This window comes from Camelina sativa, chromosome 17 (assembly GCF_030686135.1).
Source record: "Camelina sativa cultivar CO46 ecotype springtype chromosome 17, ASM3068613v1".
Taxonomy (NCBI): domain Eukaryota; kingdom Viridiplantae; phylum Streptophyta; class Magnoliopsida; order Brassicales; family Brassicaceae; genus Camelina; species Camelina sativa.
Window position 1 is genome coordinate 6,661,261 of NC_141896.1, and position 18,614 is coordinate 6,679,874.

Below are 18,614 nucleotides of genomic sequence, written 5' to 3' on the forward strand. Positions count from 1 at the left end.
AAGACGTTAATTAAAGTTACTATTATTTAAATGATCCCACACTAAAGTCAAAATCTTTTATCTCAAGAATCATGGTACAGTGTGAAATGAATTATTGTAAAGGGTTTGGACATAATCATGTCTTTAATGTATCAATCACATTGCACACTTTTTTTTTTTGTTTTGTCATTATAAATGCAACCATAAAAGTTAAATTTGGGCACACCGATCTTAACAAAATTAAAAAAAAACACTGGGTCTCCAACCACCATCTTAGGTTTCCGGATCAATAATCAAAATAGTTGAGAGAATGCAAACTTGTTAGGCGACATAAAACAAATAAACATAGATAAACTAAATTTACATGGAGTAGTAAACTTCATTACACTTATTGTAAAATTAAGTGTTAGACAAGAAAAGGTTTAGAGGTAATGTAAAAACAAAGAACAAGGCGACAAAATATTTAAATAGTAACGTGCGAAGAAAACAAACGAATGTGTAAAATACGTAATAGTGAGTTTTAAACTTTGACAATTATCGTTAACTAAGCAGCCGCTTGTTCCTAATCCGCCATTATTAAATTTGAATTGTATATCCCCTTTGGACTTTTCATCTTTGAAAATAACAAAATAATACTAGTATTTTAGTATCTTCTTTTGATTTCTTAAAAGTTAAAATTAAACCTGCATTTTAAGAGATAATGTTTGTGTTGGGTTCTCAAAAAGTCATGAATAAAGAGATATTTTTTTGTATGGTAAACGTGTGTTAAAAAAAAAGGGATACAGTATTATTGTATACAGTTTTGACCACTTTTTTATTTTATTTTGTTCTTTCTTTTAATAGCGTGACTGCGTGAGTCGAAGATTCTAATTGGACCTGAATTTGAAAGTTAGTCTTCGTTAATTTCCTCAACCCCTGATGACATAACTACTTTCTTGGAAGCTGCCAATTTTCATATTCTTCCAGTTTTATTGAGAAGACGATAACGTCTCTTCTTCTTCTTTCTTGTCGACCATCCAGAACGTCTTACTTGTATCCTCATTAATAGGATGACCGTTTATTGGTAGGCCAATTCATAACATAAAACTGGGTGATTTGGTTATCCTTGCGAGTCATATTTATTGCCTTATTGGTCGGGCGTTCTGTTCCTGTCTAATTTATAGGTGTTACAAATTTCATTGGTTCAGTAATAGAAATAGTACTACTATTTTTTTTAATTTCTTTTTGAGGAGTCAAACTCAAAGCTTCATTGATATATAAAATAAAGAGTTACAAACACTCCATTTAGGGAGGAAAGATTACAGACCAACAAGGCAAATTTATAGCAAGAGATATATTTTTCTGCACACATGGAGACTGAAGAAGAGTCTGCTTGTAATTATGGGCTCACTCGTATAGAAAACCACTTTTACTTTTTTTTTAATCATTTTGCCATAGTTAGTGTTTGAATTGTAGATAATTTAAACACTCCACTAATCAGAGTTACTTACATTCGTATAGGGGAAAAAAACATTAAAAAGAAAAACAAAACAATTGTACAAAAATAAGTCTTCTAATTAATTCTATGTCTTGCTCCGGTAATGTCCTTGCATCTGAATAGGCTTTTGCATATGTATCAGTTTCAACTTTCCTATTCCTCAAGACAAAGACAAGACAAAACAAAAAGAAAGCAAAAATCAACTCAGGCGTGTGCAGCCTCAGAGTCTTCCACGGCGGCGGCTGGCGTAAGTCCAGTCAACAAATCTTCCTGTGGCGAACCTAGCAAGAGTGAAACGATCTCTCTCATATTCGGCCGCTTGGCTGGATCAGGGTGACAACAAGCCAAACCTAACTTGAGCAACAATTCAACTTCCTCTATCGTCTCACACTCACTCCTCACCCTCTCATCGGCCGCCTCAACCAATCTTCCTACACCGTACAAATCCCTAACCCAATCCACAAGCACCATATCCTCCTCCTCCGCGTACTCTATCGGCCTCCTCCCACAAACAACCTCCAACACAACCACACCGTAACTATACACATCACTCCCCTCCGTAGGCGCAGACGCAGACGCAAGCTCTGGCGCCAAATACCCTAACGTACCCACCACGCGAGTGGTTTTTGGAGCCCCACCGTGCTCACAGAGCTTGGCTAAACCAAAGTCCCCTAACCTCTCACGCATCTCAGAACCCAAAAGGATGTTACTTGATTTAATATCTCTGTGAATCACCACTTGATCCCATCCATGGTGAAGATAGTTAAGCCCTTCCGCAACATCGTTAATCACCTGACGCCTTCTCCGCCACGGCATTGGCTCTTTCGGATTATCAAAGATCCACTGATTAAGACTACCGTTTGGCATGCAATCGTAGACGAGCATCAGCTCGTTTTTACGGCGACACTATCCTCTCATCTGAACCACATTCTTATGCTGTAGCCTTCGAATCCTCTCATCCTCCCATACTCGAGATCTCTGCCATGAACTCTCTCAAACCTTTCTTCGAATCGTGGTTCACGCATTTAACAGCGATCTCACTGTGGTTGTTCGGCAAAACCCCTCTATAAACTTTACCAAATCCAGCAGATCCAAGGAGGCGATCGTTACTATGACTATAACTATTTCTTATGATATTATAATCTTGCCATATATATAGACTTTAGACAAATGCCAAATATGTTATGAAAATCTCAATTTAATTTCGAAACGCTTGCATTTTTTGGTTTGCAGAGAATCATCTAATAGTAATGAAAGAGAGGTGGAGAGAGTCACATGCTGCTTCTGCATTAAATTTAACCATGTCCATAGGTATAAGAAGCCACAACCAGACTTTTAGGACATTCACCAGCAAGTCGTGATCATCACAACTAACTCATCGTATTCCCGTTACTATTAACGTAGAGCTTCGTTCTAAGCTTCCCAAGTCTTGACATGAGCGTTTTCGTAGGGAAATGGTACGTCCCTTTCATGTTTGTCAAGGAAGGAGACATAATAGATCAAGTGACGATATCAATGTATTACAACATGACGCTTCATCAAAGGTGGGAACTGGGAAGAGGTTTTCTTCTATGAGAATGTTGACAATGAAGAATGTATTGAGGTTGTTGTCGATGTTGATCTTGAACTCCAAGTGATTAACGTTGAGGGACAAAAGGTTAATATAGAAACAACAAATGTGGATGCTAAAGTTGTAGTTTGGTTCCATATTAAAGATCAAGAAGGGCCAAGACAAGAAGATAGGTTTAAGGTCTGTGTCTGTGGAGAGGATGGAAAGCGAAGAGGGGAGTTTTGGTTGGAAGAAGATAGACGGAAACAGAGTGTACGTTAAGAGATTTGATCGGGTTGAAGGCGGGGTTCTAAATGTTCTGTATTGGTTGAGAGATTTGAATTGAAGAGAATGGATGAGAGTTTAGTGAGAAGTGAGTGATTGTGTGGGAATAAAACATAGATATTAAATTTTACTGTTCGCGCAAAATATCTCAAACAAAATTAAAAATATCTCAAACAGGCAATATATAACTTTAATGTTTGCGCCTGTACCAAACTCGTCTCGAGTGCTGTGCTGATGTGACTGTGCAATCTTAAACTGTGGTGAGGACTGTGTGGGGTGCTGTAGCAGCTGCTCCATATGCAAAAAAGGATGAGTGATGCATCGGATAATGATGAGTGATGTCTGCTCCATATGAATCATGCACCGGATCAACGCCTCTCTTGACCTGCATAGATATTGATACAATAAGAGGAAAAACACACAAGGCGAGTAGCACATTCTTCGGTTACATTACCACGAGATATGTTCTGTTATCATTCCTAAAAAGAAAGCTAAGACTATTATGCCTACTACACAACAAATTCAAGGCTAACCTGTATGCGTATGTGCTATAAGCATGTAGAATTCAAACAAAAGAACTATATTGAGGCTAATGTTACCTCAAGATTCATAAAGTTAAATGGTTCTGGTCCTCCATTGATGTTCATCATGATATTTTGACTGCGTGAAGAAACTGCAGCAACACAAAGTTCAGGTTGTTAAAATGAGAATCAAACCATACCGCAACTGATCTGAGGTATGAAATAATCGCCATAGCTTATTCAGGTGGAAAACTCTCCACACCATCTCACATGTCCTCATTTTCATGCTCGCAAGTATCAACGACGCTCTTGACCTGCACAAATCATCCACATTGAATTATTGATACAACATAGATGTACTAAATTTACATGTAGTAAATTTCATTACACTAATTGTAAAATTAAGTGTTAGACAAAAAAAAGGTTTAGAGATAATTTTTTTTAAAAAACAAAGCGACAAAATATTTAAATAGTAATGTGACAAGAAGACAAACGAATGTGTAAAATACATAAAGTGAGTTTTAAGCTTTGACAATTAGCGTTAAGCTGTCTTAGCAAACGCTATTTCATAATCCGCCATCCTTTAATTTGAATTGTATGCCCTTTGGACTTTTCATCTTTAAAAATAACAAAATAATACAGTAAAACTTCTATAAATTAAAAAAATTGGGACCATAACATTTTATTATAAATATATATTTTAATTGTTTAAATTCTTAAAAATTATTAGTTGAGACAATTTTAGCAAAAAAAAATTATACTTTCAAATGTTATAAATTTTATGGTTTTGTTGACAAAAAAAAAAAATAAAAATTTATGGTTTTAGAATTGAATTTGTAATATATAGAAACATTATTGATCATAAATTACAAATACTATAAACAGTATCACTTATACAAATGACATACATAAATTTAAATTTATGGATAATAATATCAGTTATCGTATTTTAATAGCCTATAAAATTATCAAAATGAAAATGATGCATATCTAGATATTTGAAAACTTTAAAAAAAATAGCTATTTTTTATGACATGTAATAGAGTATTTTAAAGTATTATAGTTTGAAAATACAGCATAGCAATTATTTTATAGATATGAGCTCTTGGAAAAAATCAAAATTTTAAAGTATACATTGTTATATATATATATATATATATGATTACATGATTATTAATTGATATTATTGAGATTATTTTACAAGGAATTTCAAAAAAAGTTATTATCTTATTATCTTATCAAGTTTTGCTATTTTTTACACTGGATCGACTTGGAATTAGCAAAATTTATTAATTTATACTAGTGTTTATTAATTTATAGAGTATTAATCTATGGAGGTTTTACTGTACTATTATTTTAGTATTTCATTTGATTTCTTAAAATTAAACCTCCGTTTTAAGAGATAACGTTTGTGTTGGGTTTTGATACCATAGAATTAGGTATGTGTAAATATATAAATTGAATTCTCAAAAATTCATGAATAAAGAGATATTTGTTTTTGTAATGGTAAACCGTAAACGTGTGTAAAAAAAAAATACAGTACACAGTTTGACCACTTTTTTATTTTATTTTGTTCTTTCTTTTAATAGTGTGAGTCGAAGATTCTAATTGGACATTTGGACCTGAATTGAAAGTTAGTCTTCGTTAATTTCCTTAACCCCTGATGACACAACCACTTTCTTGGAAGCTGCCGATTTTCATATTCTTCCAGTTTTATCGAGAAGACGATAACGTCTCTTCTTTGTTTTGTCAACCATCCAGAACGTCTTACTTGTATCCTCATTAATAGGACGACCGTTTACTGGTAGCTTTAGGCTGATGAAACAACTATTGGTAGGCCAATTCATTACATTAAACTTGGTGATTTGGTAATTCTTTCGAATCATATTTATTGGTCGGGCGTTCTGCTCCTGTCTAATTTATAGGTGTTACAAATCTCATTGGTCCAATATTTATCACTGTTTGACTCATTTTTTTTTTTTGGGGGTAAAACTCAATGCTTCTTAGATAAAATAAAGAGTTACAGTCCATTTAGGGAAGAAAGATTACAGAACAACAAGGCAGATTTAGCAAGAGACATATTTTTCTGCGCACATGGAGACTGAAGAAGATACTGCTTGTAATTATTGGCTCACTCGTATAAAAAAAAACTTTTACTTTTTTTTTATCATTTTGCCATAGTAAGTGTCTGAATTGTAGATAATTTAAACACTTGACTAATCAGAGTTACTTACATCCGTATAGAGGAAAAACAAAACAATTGTACAAAAATATGTCTCCTAATTTCCTTGCATGATTGCATCTGAATAAGCTGTTGTATCAACGGGCCTCTTAGTCCATCATATGTATCAGTTTCAACTTTACTATTCCTTACAAGACAAAGACAAAGCAAAAATCAACTCAGGCGTGTGCAGACTCATGAGTCTACGGCAGCGGCGGCCGGCGTAAGTCCAGTCAACAAATCCTCCTGTGGCGAACCTAGCAAGAGTGAAACGATCTCTCTCATATTCGGCCGCTTGGCTGGATCAGGGTGACAACAAGCCAAACCTAACTTGAGCAACAATTCAACTTCCTCCATCGTCTCACACTCACTCCTCACCCTCTCGTCCGCTGCCTCAAGCAATCTTCCTCCACCGTACAAATCCCTAACCCAATCCACAAGCACCATATCTTCTTCCTCCGCGTACTCTATCGGCCTCCTCCCACAAACAACCTCCAACACAACCACACCGTAACTATACACATCACTCCCCTCCGTAGGCGCAGACGCAGACGCAAGCTCTGGCGCCAAATACCCTAACGTACCCACCACGCGAGTGGTGTTTGGAGCCCCACCATGCTCATACAACTTGGCTAAACCAAAGTCCCCTAACCTCCCACGCATCTCAGAATCCAAAAGTATGTTACTTGATTTAATATCTCTATGAATCACCACTTGGTCCCATCCATGGTGAAGATAGTTAAGCCCTTCAGCAACATCGTTAATCACCTGACGCCTTCTCCCCCACGGCATTGGCTCTTTCGGATTATCAAAGATCCACTGGTTAAGACTCCCGTTCGGCATGTAATCGTAGACAAGCATCAGCTCGTTTTTACGACGACACCATCCTCTCAACTGAACAAGATTCTTATGCTGTAGCCTACCCATACTCGAGATCTCCGCCATGAACTCTCTCAAACCTTGCTTCGAATCGTGGTTCACGCACTTAACAGCGATCTCATTATTATTGTTAGGCAAAACTCCTCTGTAAACTTTACCAAAACCACCAGATCCAAGAAGACGATCGTTGGAGAAAACGTCAGTAGCGTCAGCGAGCTCTTCGTAACTGAAACGGTGAGGCCAAAACTCCAACTCCCACTCCTCAATCTCTTCTTCTTCCTCTTCTTTTATTAGCTTCTTCCAAATCAAAAAAGCCCCAAATCCGATTAGACCTAAGAAGGCAACACAACCGATTACGATCCCGGCGATTGCTCCGGTGGAAAGAGAAGACGACGAAGATCTCAGCAAGAAAACAGGTAAGTCCGTAGTGTTGATATCTTTAAGAGCTCCAGTATCACTCAAGCTCCAAGCTAGTATCCTCCGAGCTTCAACCCAATTCGTTTTCGAAGCGGAGAAGCCAACATACATATCCGCCGAGACGTAATTAGCGATAACCGGATCACGGAAACTAAGCGTCGGCCGGCGAGGTCTAACCACGCCGACGGGAGCGACGGAGACGTTGATCTCGAAGTTAGGTCCATCGAAATCGATCCAAGCTCGAACGTTGTTTCCGTTACGCATATTGAAGCGAACGAAGCTGCCGTTAACAGAATCGTAGTACCCAGCGGTTACAGATTTGGTGGATTCGATGTTGTTGAGGTCGATTCCGATGTGGTTATCGTCGATATCGTTGACTTCAGAGTTACGACCGGTGTCGAACTCGACGGCGAGGAGAGGGGCGTTGAATCGGACGGTGGTGTTGGTGAAGAGACCGAAGTATTGGCTGGAGATTGCGTTTGGTGGAGATGTGGAGTTTGAGAGGACGAAGCAGAGGCCAAAGCCAGGGCTTGTTGATATGTCAGGGAGGATGGAGAAGATAAAGGAAGTTGAGAAAGATGAGAGCCGGGTCGGGTTTTGAGTTGGGTCGGGTATGATTGAGAGCTTTCGCGGGTAAAAAACGCGTCCGAAAGATAATGGATCGGATTCGTTGATGAGACTGATCACGTTTGAGTCTATTTTGGAGTCTTTGATGAGGATCACGTCGGTTTTGTTGGTTGTAGAGCTGAATGAATTGTAGAGGAAATCAATTGCGGAAGAGGAACGGTGGAGATGAGTTGTGATGATTATTATGAGAAGAAGAAGGAGAGGAGCTGGAGCTGGAGCTGACCCTTGCCGTCGCCGCCACCACATTCTGTGTAGTGTAGAGTTTTACCGGTGGGAGGAGCAATGTGAATATTTAGGGAAAAGGAAAAAAAAAACATAATAAAGCCGCCGTCGGAGTCTTCTTATCTGTAATTAAGAAACAGGTGGGTCAACGTCGGCGGCTTTGGAAAGTCAAATGTTTTTTTTTTCTTCTTTACTGTTGAGAAATTAGGAAATGTCAAACCCGGTTTTGACCAATCGGTTTCAAGATTATGGGCTTTAAATTTGTCTATACACGCCTTTAGGCCCAAATTAGCCCCAGTAATACACTACGATTTATTTTATTTTCTATTTCAATATGATTGTGTTTCTGTGTGGTAATGTACAGCGACATGAGGATTTTAAAATTGATTCGCACAAGGACGCCAAGGAAAAGCATCTTTACGAACTGATCTTTTACATGAGTTTATCGTATGAAGCATCTTTCAATGTAAGTATATATAAACACATCATCGTTTCTCTACATTTTGTCATATCAGTAAGTAAACTTAAAAAATATTCTAAGAGTAACGTGACTATAGTTTATTTTCCTGGATCATATATTATGAAGTATATACAGTGTATTTACGTTGTATGGTTTCTTTTCTGATTAACTAACTATATATATGATGGTTTGTATAGTGAAAATGGGTGGGAATGAAACTCCAGAGCTTCCGATCATCAACCTTTCTGACAAGAACCTGAAACCTGACACAGAGCTCTGGAACTCAACGAGAGACAGCGTCCGTGAAGCCATGGAACATCATGGATGGTTCGTGGCGGAATACAACAACTTTCCAACAGAACTTCACTGCTCGATTTTGGAGGCTGCTAAGGAACTACTTGATCTTCCTCCCGAAATCAAGATAAAGAACGAGAACCACAAGGCCGGACACGGCTACATCACCATGATGTCAGATGGTCAGCTCGTTCATGAAGGCCTCGGTGTTGACCAAGTCGACGATGTTCAACAGTGCCGCCGCTTCTCTCGTCTTATGTGGCCTGATCATCATGACAACGACCGCTTCTGGTATTGTATATATTTATCAAGTAACTTAACACAATGAAAATTTCTCCTTACCACAGCTATGTTATTAACGATATATATTATAGTGAAACCGTTCATGCATATGCGAAAATGCAAGCGGACCTCGAGCAACTTGTGATAAGGATGCTCTTCGAGAGCTATAACTTGGAGAAGTATGTAGAGAAACACATAGAAGGAACACGGTACCTTCTTAGGTTGTTGAAATACAGGAGACTTCCTAATGGAGAACCCAACAGGAAGTTCATATCTCATACGGACAAGAGCTTCATCTCCATCCTCCATCAGAACCACATCACCGGACTCATGTTGAAATCCGAGAAAGACGACGTTTGGTATCCTTTTACCCCTTCACCAACCCGGTTTGCTGTTATAGCAGGCGACGCCATCATGGTAAGCTGAATATTAACTGTTAATCAGTACTTCAATCGTTTACTGTTAAATTATGTGCGTGTATGAAAACATCAGGCGTGGAGCAACGACAGAATCAAGGCGTGTTACCACAAGGTTGAGATGGAAAGCGTGGAAATGAGGTACTCATTAGGGTTCTTTTCGTTCCAAGAAGGAATAATATCGACACCGGAGGAGATAGTAGACAAAGGCCATCCTTTAGCGTACAAACCATTTCGCCATGATGGACTTCTTGAGTACTATGAGACATTGGAGGCTCATCTCAAGGCTCACCGTACCATGACCAAGGCCTATTGTGGCATCCCACAAACCTGATCATTTTTCCACCAAAACCTATCACTTTCGTTATCTTATTAGCAGTAAAGATGTCTGCATTTGAATGTGTTTTAGTCTTTTAGACCTCTTTCTTGTTTTGGGTTCCAACCTTGAACAAAACTCAAATAGTCAAATGTCTTTTCTTTTCTCTTTTTTTTTTTTTTTTTTTCAGTTCTATAATAAAATGCTACTAATGTATATCGTCCGTGGTTGACTCTAGAACGGGCCTTGTTTTACATTAGCATGGGCTTCAACTAATAGTTATCAATTTCGATCCTTTTTCTTGTGTTCTTCTGCAGTTGGTTTGGTTGTGTGGAATTTAAAACCGAACTACACTTCAAGACTCAAGTCTCCATTATACGAAACTAGGTAAAATCCCACGCGTTGCGTGGGTTATATTAATATTAGGAGTATGATAGATTTGCAATTTTGGTTTTTTCCCCTTTTCCATTTTCTATTAATTGTAGGTGTTTTTGTTTTTAATAAATTATAATGTTTTTTTTGTTTTTCCCATTGCGTTATGGTTAATTATTTTCAGTGGTTGTTTTTTTCCACCCATAATGTTTTCCCACAATGTTATTTTCACCTTCTCTTGGTTGCTTTTATTGTGAGTTCTGAATGTTTATGACAAGTATTTTAGGCCTATATGTTAGACAGTTTTTTGTTTTACCGCTATTTTGGGCCCTTGTTTTGGCTTCGTTTGTTTATTTGGGGAACTAATACCTTTGTTAACCCAGTTCACGGTGGGTACCGCTATGTCTGGGGAGAGACTGTCCTCTCAATATCCACTATAATATTCTGGCAAATTCCTCCAGTGTGGTTAACACATTAATGTCTTCCCTACAGAATAGAGATACATCTATTGCTTAATGAATTTGAAGTTAGAGAAATCATATAATAAAACCTTGGGAGGACACTTTAGTTGAGACTTGATGTCTCTCCATTCTCATCTCTTTCTTAAGTTGTAGTTCACGTAATGGCTGACGATTATGTAGTAATGTATCCTCCATTTAGTGGGATATCTAGTTGGAGTGTACCCCCACAAGGAAAACAATTTACTGGTATATGTAGTGTGCCTATGAAATTGGGTATAAATATGAAAATGATGTGTTAATATTTAAATAAATTGAATATAAGGATACTTTGGGTGTGCCCCAGAGGAAGGATACTTTCTTGGTGTGTTTAATTCCCTGTATTTGATGATCTTCATTTACCTATGTCTTGCATTTCTTGATATCATTTCATATCTTGTCTCACAAAGGTGGTCTGTTTTCTCTCTCACCTTCGCTGTTCGTTAAAGGTATGTAAATAAACTAATAGAGTCTGCATTTCAAATAAGAGTTAAGAGAAGAAGTTCATACCAGATACTCTCGCTGTCTATCCTCTCTTCAGCCTTTGTTTTCGTTTTTTTTCAATATTCTGTTCTCATTGAAACAGTTGGCGAAAGCTGACGAAGAAGTACGCATCTGTAGATTGTCTGAAGATATATTTTCTTCTTTTGTTTCAAAGAAGAATAGAGGACGATGAGAACCATGCATAAGAATACCTGCTGTCACCTACTGGCTTTGGTGTTGTTGAATACTTCTTTGTATACAATGTTTTTAATTGTATGTGTTGCCTCCTCCTCCATGTTTAGGACCTTCAGTCCTGCTTCTGATGTTACTCGGGATAGGGCCACATACAGTTGTCCATGACTGAAAGCTGGTTTAGGCAAATATAAGCCCACTTGTTCCAAACTTTGCCCTTGACTTTTATTAATAGTCATTGCATAGCTCAAACGAAGAGGGAATTGGCGTCTTTTTAATTTGAATGGCCACTTCTCATCAGGTGGAGACAGTATTATCCTTGGGATGACCACCTTGTTTCCAACTGCTATCCCAGTTAATATCTCTGCTTCAATGACTCTGGTCCCCAATCGTGTAACTATTAGCCTTGTTCCATTGCAAAGTCCTTCTTTCTGATTCAAGTTTCGTATGAGCATAATTGGAGAGCCTATTTTCAGTTCCAAACAATGATCTGGCATTCCTGAGATTTTGAGTGAGTTTAGAAATTCTGCTGGGTATAACAGCTCATCTGAGTCGGTTGAATCCCCATCCATCTCTATACTGTCGAAACTCAAATATGTTTTGGCGTCGCCTGGGATCTTGTTTTGGAGAAACATATTGAGTTCATGAGCAGTGTCATTCTTTGGAGTTAGAATCGCCCTCTTTGTTATGTATTCTCTGTCTAGGTACGAGTTCGTGAAATCCGTATATACATCAGCCGCTAATTGTGCAATCCGTTTGTCGCCGTTGTGTAACAGAAGTGCTCTATTTATTTTGATGTCGTCAACCTCGTCGTAGCTATTTCTATGTTGTTCTCTTTTTGGTGTTGTTCCATCCCCAACTTGAAGTATCCACTGAGCAAATTTGATCTCATCGACTTTTAGACGCATATTCTGGGTCAGGCTATAGAAGTTACATGAATCCCACAGGTATGATCTGTTTATTGTTGCTAAGACCGTGTCTTGCCGACTTCCTCCTGTTATAACGGGTAGGATTTGCCGGAAATCGCCACCAAGTAATACTGTCTTGCCTCCAAAGAGTTTATGCATTGCTTTGGGATCATCTTCTGCTAAAAGATCCCGCATTGATCTGTCTACCGCCTCAAACGCAAAACGATGCGTCATAGGTGCCTCATCCCAAATGATCAAATCTGTTTTCCTTAACAGCTCAGCAAGCATTGATCCTTTTCTGATATCACACATAGAATGCTCGTGGAGGTTTATTGGTATTTTGAATCTTGAGTGGGCTGTTCGGCCTCCTGGGAGAAGCAAAGCTGCAATGCCTGAGGATGCAACTGGCAATACCACCTTCTTCATAGCTCTTAACTTTGTTATTAATGTTGTGTATAAGTACGTCTTCCCAGTACCCCCTGGTCCATTAAGGAAGAAGAATATGCCGTCTCCATTTTCTAGGGAGTCCATCACTCCATCGAAGACCATTCTCTGTTCCTGATTCAAACTGCCAAATAAACGATCATGCTCTGTTTGTTGTTCGTCCTCGTCGTAACCTAGCTCTTCTATAAGATATGAATTATTAAGCTCTTTCATCATCTCTTTGTCTGGCAATGGCATATCCGGGAAGTCTGCAAGTGTTTTGTCGTGTTGCTGCAGGATTTTCTCAATCTCTAGCAATGTGTAGTTCTTTAGTTGCTCCTCTCTGAGGTGAAGTTTAGGGAGCTTTAGTTTTTTCCCTTGCGTGTGCTCAATATCATCTCCCATATACCGCCAACAATGGTTCCACAAATTCAATGGGCTACTAACATAACTATAGATTAAGAGTGTCACAAAGAGACTACGCAGCTGGCATGGGAAACCCCACTGACGAGTTTCCTCTAATGCTTCTATCCATTCTTTATCTCCATCAAGCATACCCCTGGCCAAACACGCATCTTTGAAGTTCTCGTACATGATTCCATCTACTGTTAGAATGTCGTCATAACTTGTTGGTCCTATGACCACGCCTAGAAGCAGTCTCAAGTAGTACAACTCGCCTACTGTTGGATGAATGTTGACAATTCGGCCGATGGTGTAACCTTGCTTTCTTCTTGTCCACGTTTTTGGGGTTGTATTCCACACATACCATAGTGGGAATTGAGCATATGTTAATGTACGTGCGAAAGAGTCTGTTTTGTTCGTCTTCATCCACTCTGTGAACATTGTTCTGTCAATACCTGGTCGTGAGATTACACTCTCAAGGCTTTGGTCTGCACTATATGTAACAGGTTGTTGGTCTCGTAAATGCAAGGAAAGGCGTAGTAAGGCTGGCTGGCTGTAATGAATGTCAAAGGCAAAGATGCGCCACATCACCTCACATGCTGATAGATATCGACATTCTTGATACTTTCTTATTTCGTCTACGTCTTCGGTGTTTTTGTTGCTGGTTCCATCCCCTTCAGTAGAGCCTGTGTTTTTTTCAACAACAATGGTGGCCTTGTCAACTCCCTTGGTCACATATTTAAACAAATATTTTATCGCCTCTGTTTTGCAACACCACTCGACATTGATATGGGCTTTGTACTTTTTAAGCAATGGGAGATTGTGTGGGACAACATATCGGTTGTCTAGCTGTTTACCCCCTTTAGTAATGTAGTTCGTTGAATCATGCCGACGTCGATATGTGACAAACCCTTTATCATCGAATTCTGTTTGACGGGAGTATGGTTTTGGGAAACCTCTGCTGCATATCCCATTCTCAGTGCATGCCAAATTGGGATTATCTTTGCCGCATGGACCATGCGTCATAAACTGCTCGACCAATTTATATCCTTCAGGGTCGTTTTTCTCATCTGGGATCTCGGCGGAGATGATTTTGTCTATGTCTGTATTAGTCGGATTCCTCATATCATCTTTGAGCCACACCAAGATATGCGCATGAGGCAAGCCCCGCTTTTGGAACTCGATGGTGTATACAACTGCAGGTAGATTTATAGGAGCGTTAGTATTATTTGGAAGTAGTGATCTCCGAATACATATTATAACTGCATGGTGTCTAATAGATTTAGCTTAATGTAGGTTGATTAGTATAACTTTGTGAATTCAATTACTGTCAAACAAAATATCGAGAAAACATCTGTATGAGGGAATGCAGAGATCTTTAAATCCAAATAGTAATGTTGTCTTAGATTTTAGATGTTTAATGTTTCAAAATCAAACAATGTTAGAAGTCTATGATAGTGTTTTAAATATCATTAATAAGCACCTATGCTCTCTTGCGAATCACAATAATCATGATGATCAAATAGCTTCGCTCTGGCTCTTAATCCTTATGTATTCGTACCTGTTCCTTTGTAGTTATTATTACACAGATATGGTATTTATTTGGCCTCGATTATAATAATTTTGTTTCAGTTTCGGTGTACATACTCAGTTTGGAGAGGTTTTAGAAGTAGTAATGGTTGATGAACTAACTCAATGTTTTAGCTACCTATTGTTCACTGCTATCTTGATTTGTTCTTAAATTAAGCTTCCCTGTTGTTTTTCGGCGAGGTCAACGTTCATTAGTAAGAACCATTTAGCTGCTTCATCCTATTTGTGTTTCTTATATAGAGATATTGAACAATAGTTAAACAATAAAGCATCAGAGCGGAGGGAACTGGTTATATTATTTTAGTGGATCACCTCATTGCTATTTGTGTAGGTCCTGTTCACCTAATTGCTATTTGTTTTTAGAATTCCCTTATTATCTAATGGTCAATTTGTTTACAGGCTACTTATTCGGAATTTAGGGTCTTACTTGATCTCGCTTCGCCGAAGAAATCCCCATCCCAAAGATCAGCCACCAGAGCGTCTAACTTCAATTTGAAAACCCGAGATTCAAGATCGGGTCGGTCATTGGCAGTAATATTACCGGATCGTTCCAGATGCTCTTTGATTTCTTCCCAATTCGGGTTTGCCGTCATAGTGATGAATAAGTCTGGGTTCCCATATGATCTACAAATTGCCATCGCGTCTTGGTAATTTTGTGCCATATATCTTGGGCCTCCGGTGAAAGATGAAGGGAGAATTATTCTGCGTCCCACTCTCTTAGCGTCACTGTCCCCTCTGTCAATAGCATCACAAATGTTGTGGTAAACATCAGCCCTTAACGTTTTTTGGTTTCGTCTGTACCAGCCCATCCTTTCTTGTTCTATTGCCATATATGCGTCTACAGCGTATTGATGGAGTAGGCATCCTGATCTAATGAGAGTGGTCCCTTGTAATAATCTTGTTTGTATTTGGTAAGCGTAGAACTCTAACATGGTGACACATTCCCTTTTGATAGCCTTCTGTGTTGTAGTTGCATATGGTATGTCTGGGTGGTAACCATCTTCGCCGTACGGAAACAAAAGAGGGTATTGTAGAGCCATGTAAAGTGGGTGTAACTCGGTTATTCTTTGAAGCTCATCCGATTGGAGATGGACGATGACATCCCTACCCCCTGTTGTGGATGATAGATCACCTACAATTAGTCCTGCTATTTCATCCGAGGTTGGCAAATCATATTGCTTCCCACGGTGCCTTTGGGCCACCAATCTTATAGACATCTCTGTAGGTTTTTCAAGCTCGTAACGATCTCTGGCGGTTCGATATATTTTTGTCAGTGTACTTGTGCTATCAAGCATCTCCATCAATCTAGATACGGTTGTCTCATCAAGGGAAGTAGATGATTCACTTCTGCAGACCGACATTACTCTGTTTTTAACTTCATTGGCCGTGTCAAAAATATACATCTGAGAATACTTTGGCTGCTCGCCTGCTGCAGGTAGCAAAGATCCAAGACGATGGCAGTTTTGGCCGTGTACTCTATAGGTCTATGGACCCGGCTTCCTGTTTACGGACTCATCTACTTTGGCTCCCGTAGAGGTATATGCAAACGCCGAATTAGCCACCCTTATATTCTGACGGAAATTGGCTGATGTCTTCAGAAGTGTGTCTAGGAACTCAGGAGTTTCCTTCACCTTTGGTAAAGATACACGCCCAGAATGGCAACAGAGGGAGAATGTTAATTTGCTTTTGTCTTTCGATTTCGTTTTGCTTTCAGCGTGCCACATAAGTGCACCGCAGTGTGGACAATCAACCAAATCAAATGAAGGTGGTTGGCGACGGCGCCTTTTAGCTGGAGACCTTTGGAGTGTCTGATTTCATTTGTTTCCCTCCTTGGCTTCTATGTTGGTGTTTAGTCTGTCTATTGAGTTTAAGGGAACCTTCGTATCTGCAAATTACAAACTTAAAAGGAAATTGAAATTGTAGTAGTTTTATGAGAAGATAATTACGATGTTGCTGGCCTAAAGATATATAGTGTAACGTAAGACAGAAACAGGGTTGGTCCGTTTTAATTTTCTTTGAATTTGATTCGCAATTCAACCCTGGTTACTTATGTTTGTGTGGTTTTTAGTAACTGAGTACGGAATATTATTAATGGGAAGGCTATATTTACGGAACTGTTTTGGTAAGAACTGACAGTTGGGAATTTAGGGTTGCTAGTCATTCTTCAGAGGGCTTGGCTTAGATTATATTGAGCTCACCAGTGTATAAGTCGTACCCACACATAAGCAGTAGTTTATTGATCTCCTGACTTTAAATTCGTTTGGTTTGATTAGGTTGAACTTCCAATTGTTTTTCCCTGCTCTGTCTGTTTTCATGTGTCTGGTTTTAATTTTCATTACAGAGTCTGTTTCTCGTCATCATCATGACTAAATTGGGACGTTAGTTTGTTATCGTCTACTAATTTTTCAGAACTAACCATTTCAATGTTTTTGTTTTTTTTTTACCCTGTTAAAAGAGCTCTGGGTTTTTAGAGTCTAGAGTCTATTGGGTGGCCATTTAGTACATTATATTTTAAATGGTTGTCTATAACAAATATTTAAAATCTTACGGTGGTCTTGTTTTTTTTCCAATAAGAAAATGGCCTGAAACATGATTTATTATTGAAATAGAAAATGGAACGTTGCTTAAAATATTGATCTCCTACAATTTGGGCATGTTGGAGTCCGGCGTAACCAATTTGAAATACATTCATGGTGGTATTTGTGATTGCATTGAAGGGTGTTTATGGTTCTTTCACCCTTAAGATCATCGAGACATATGGAGCATTCCCCCTCGCCTTCTTCCGTCACTTGTGTTTGGGTTATTTCTAGCTCCCCTATTAGCACTTCCACATCTAGCCTTCGTGCCGCATTTGGATTGTTATCTTCGATCTCCAGGTAAACTTCTAATTGTTGTGTAGTTCCCTCTCCAAGTAATTGAATTGTTGAGCGAATAAAATCTGTCAAAATATTGGTTAAAGTACCTGATGTTGCATCGTCAATATCATGGAATGTGAGGTAGAAGTTGGTGGTCTCTTTGAATTGATTATTAGTCGGGTGTAGTATTTGCTGATTGGTGAACGGGATGATATAGTTGATGTTGTCTTCTGCTCGGTGTGGTCTTGAGAATTTGAGATGGAGGTTGTTTTGAGGATTTGTTTGATTAGGAATTAGAGCAGAGTACATTGCATATAGTATATACTCCATTGGAGCTGTGTGTGCTTTAGTGTGTTTATGTGCTTTCTCTGTTTGTGAGTGTTGTAAGTGTTTACTATGTTTGGCCTGTTGTTTTTTATAGTCGAACATAGTGCACAACTCTCATTTTGATGGCCAGATTTGTGATTTATTGGGGCTTTAATATTCATATTTAATTTTACCTTGCCGTTGTGTGTATTTCTCCAGCCATTTGGTTGTTTGTAACTTAATAGTACTTAAATGCCATTATTGTGTTGGTTTAATCTTTGACCTGATTCTTGTCATTACTGTGTTATTTAGACCTGATTGTTGGCTGCCATCAACGGCTATATTTAGATGGTGTAATGTGTTTTAGAGTTTTGAATTCCGAATGGGATAGATCCTTTCTAAAATGCGTTAAATGGTAGTCTTCATTATTGTTGACTAAAATATATTGTCTTGACTTTAGTATTGAGTGGTAAATGTATGGAGATATGTTTTAATAGTCTAGATTGGGGTAGACTTCTATATATCCCTCCAATGTTGGTTTCATTTTCATTCGTCAAAAAGGATCAGACACAAATATGGCTAATGTTTCTGAGCTCAAACTTTCTTTTCATGTACCAAAGGTGAAGCTATGTTTCTTTGAT

General features: G+C 38.6%; 4 protein-coding genes and 2 pseudogenes across 7 annotated transcripts; 2 read left to right on the forward strand and 4 right to left on the reverse strand.

Annotated features, from left to right (window-relative positions):
* Positions 1-1,660: 1,660 nt before the first annotated feature.
* On the reverse strand, positions 1,661-2,341 carry LOC104759237 (L-type lectin-domain containing receptor kinase S.1 pseudogene; annotated as a pseudogene).
* A 285-nt stretch (positions 2,342-2,626) lies between these two features.
* Positions 2,627-3,386, forward strand: LOC104759238 (uncharacterized; annotated as a pseudogene).
* A 2,565-nt stretch (positions 3,387-5,951) lies between these two features.
* Positions 5,952-8,201, reverse strand: LOC104755871 (L-type lectin-domain containing receptor kinase S.1). Its single transcript, XM_010478344.3, has one exon. The coding sequence runs from the start codon at positions 8,199-8,201 to the stop codon at positions 6,228-6,230; it is 1,974 nt and encodes a 657-aa protein (XP_010476646.2). The 3' UTR covers positions 5,952-6,227.
* Positions 6,177-10,240, forward strand: LOC104755870 (putative 2-oxoglutarate-dependent dioxygenase AOP1). 4 transcript variants are annotated; one of them, XM_019238695.2, is made up of 4 exons: positions 6,177-8,643; positions 8,835-9,222; positions 9,306-9,630; positions 9,706-10,240. In XM_019238695.2, exons 2-4 carry the CDS (start codon positions 8,840-8,842, stop codon positions 9,961-9,963), a joined length of 966 nt encoding a protein of 321 aa, XP_019094240.1. In that variant the 5' UTR covers positions 6,177-8,643; positions 8,835-8,839; the 3' UTR covers positions 9,964-10,240. The 4 variants fall into 4 exon arrangements, with proteins under 4 accessions (XP_019094240.1, XP_087353335.1, XP_087353334.1 ...); XM_087497209.1 differs by lacking the exon at positions 6,177-8,643 and adding an exon at positions 8,683-8,762; XM_087497208.1 differs by lacking the exon at positions 6,177-8,643 and adding an exon at positions 8,689-8,719.
* A 1,275-nt stretch (positions 10,241-11,515) lies between these two features.
* LOC104759239 (uncharacterized) lies at positions 11,516-12,631 on the reverse strand. The gene has a single exon (XM_010482188.2). The coding sequence runs from the start codon at positions 12,629-12,631 to the stop codon at positions 11,516-11,518; it is 1,116 nt and encodes a 371-aa protein (XP_010480490.2).
* A 43-nt stretch (positions 12,632-12,674) lies between these two features.
* LOC147923370 (uncharacterized) lies at positions 12,675-16,173 on the reverse strand. The gene is made up of 3 exons (XM_087496420.1): positions 15,240-16,173; positions 12,812-14,418; positions 12,675-12,695 (listed from the first exon to the last, which is right to left on the reverse strand). The coding sequence occupies exons 1-3, from the start codon at positions 16,171-16,173 to the stop codon at positions 12,675-12,677; spliced, it is 2,562 nt and encodes an 853-aa protein (XP_087352546.1).
* Positions 16,174-18,614: the final 2,441 nt, after the last annotated feature.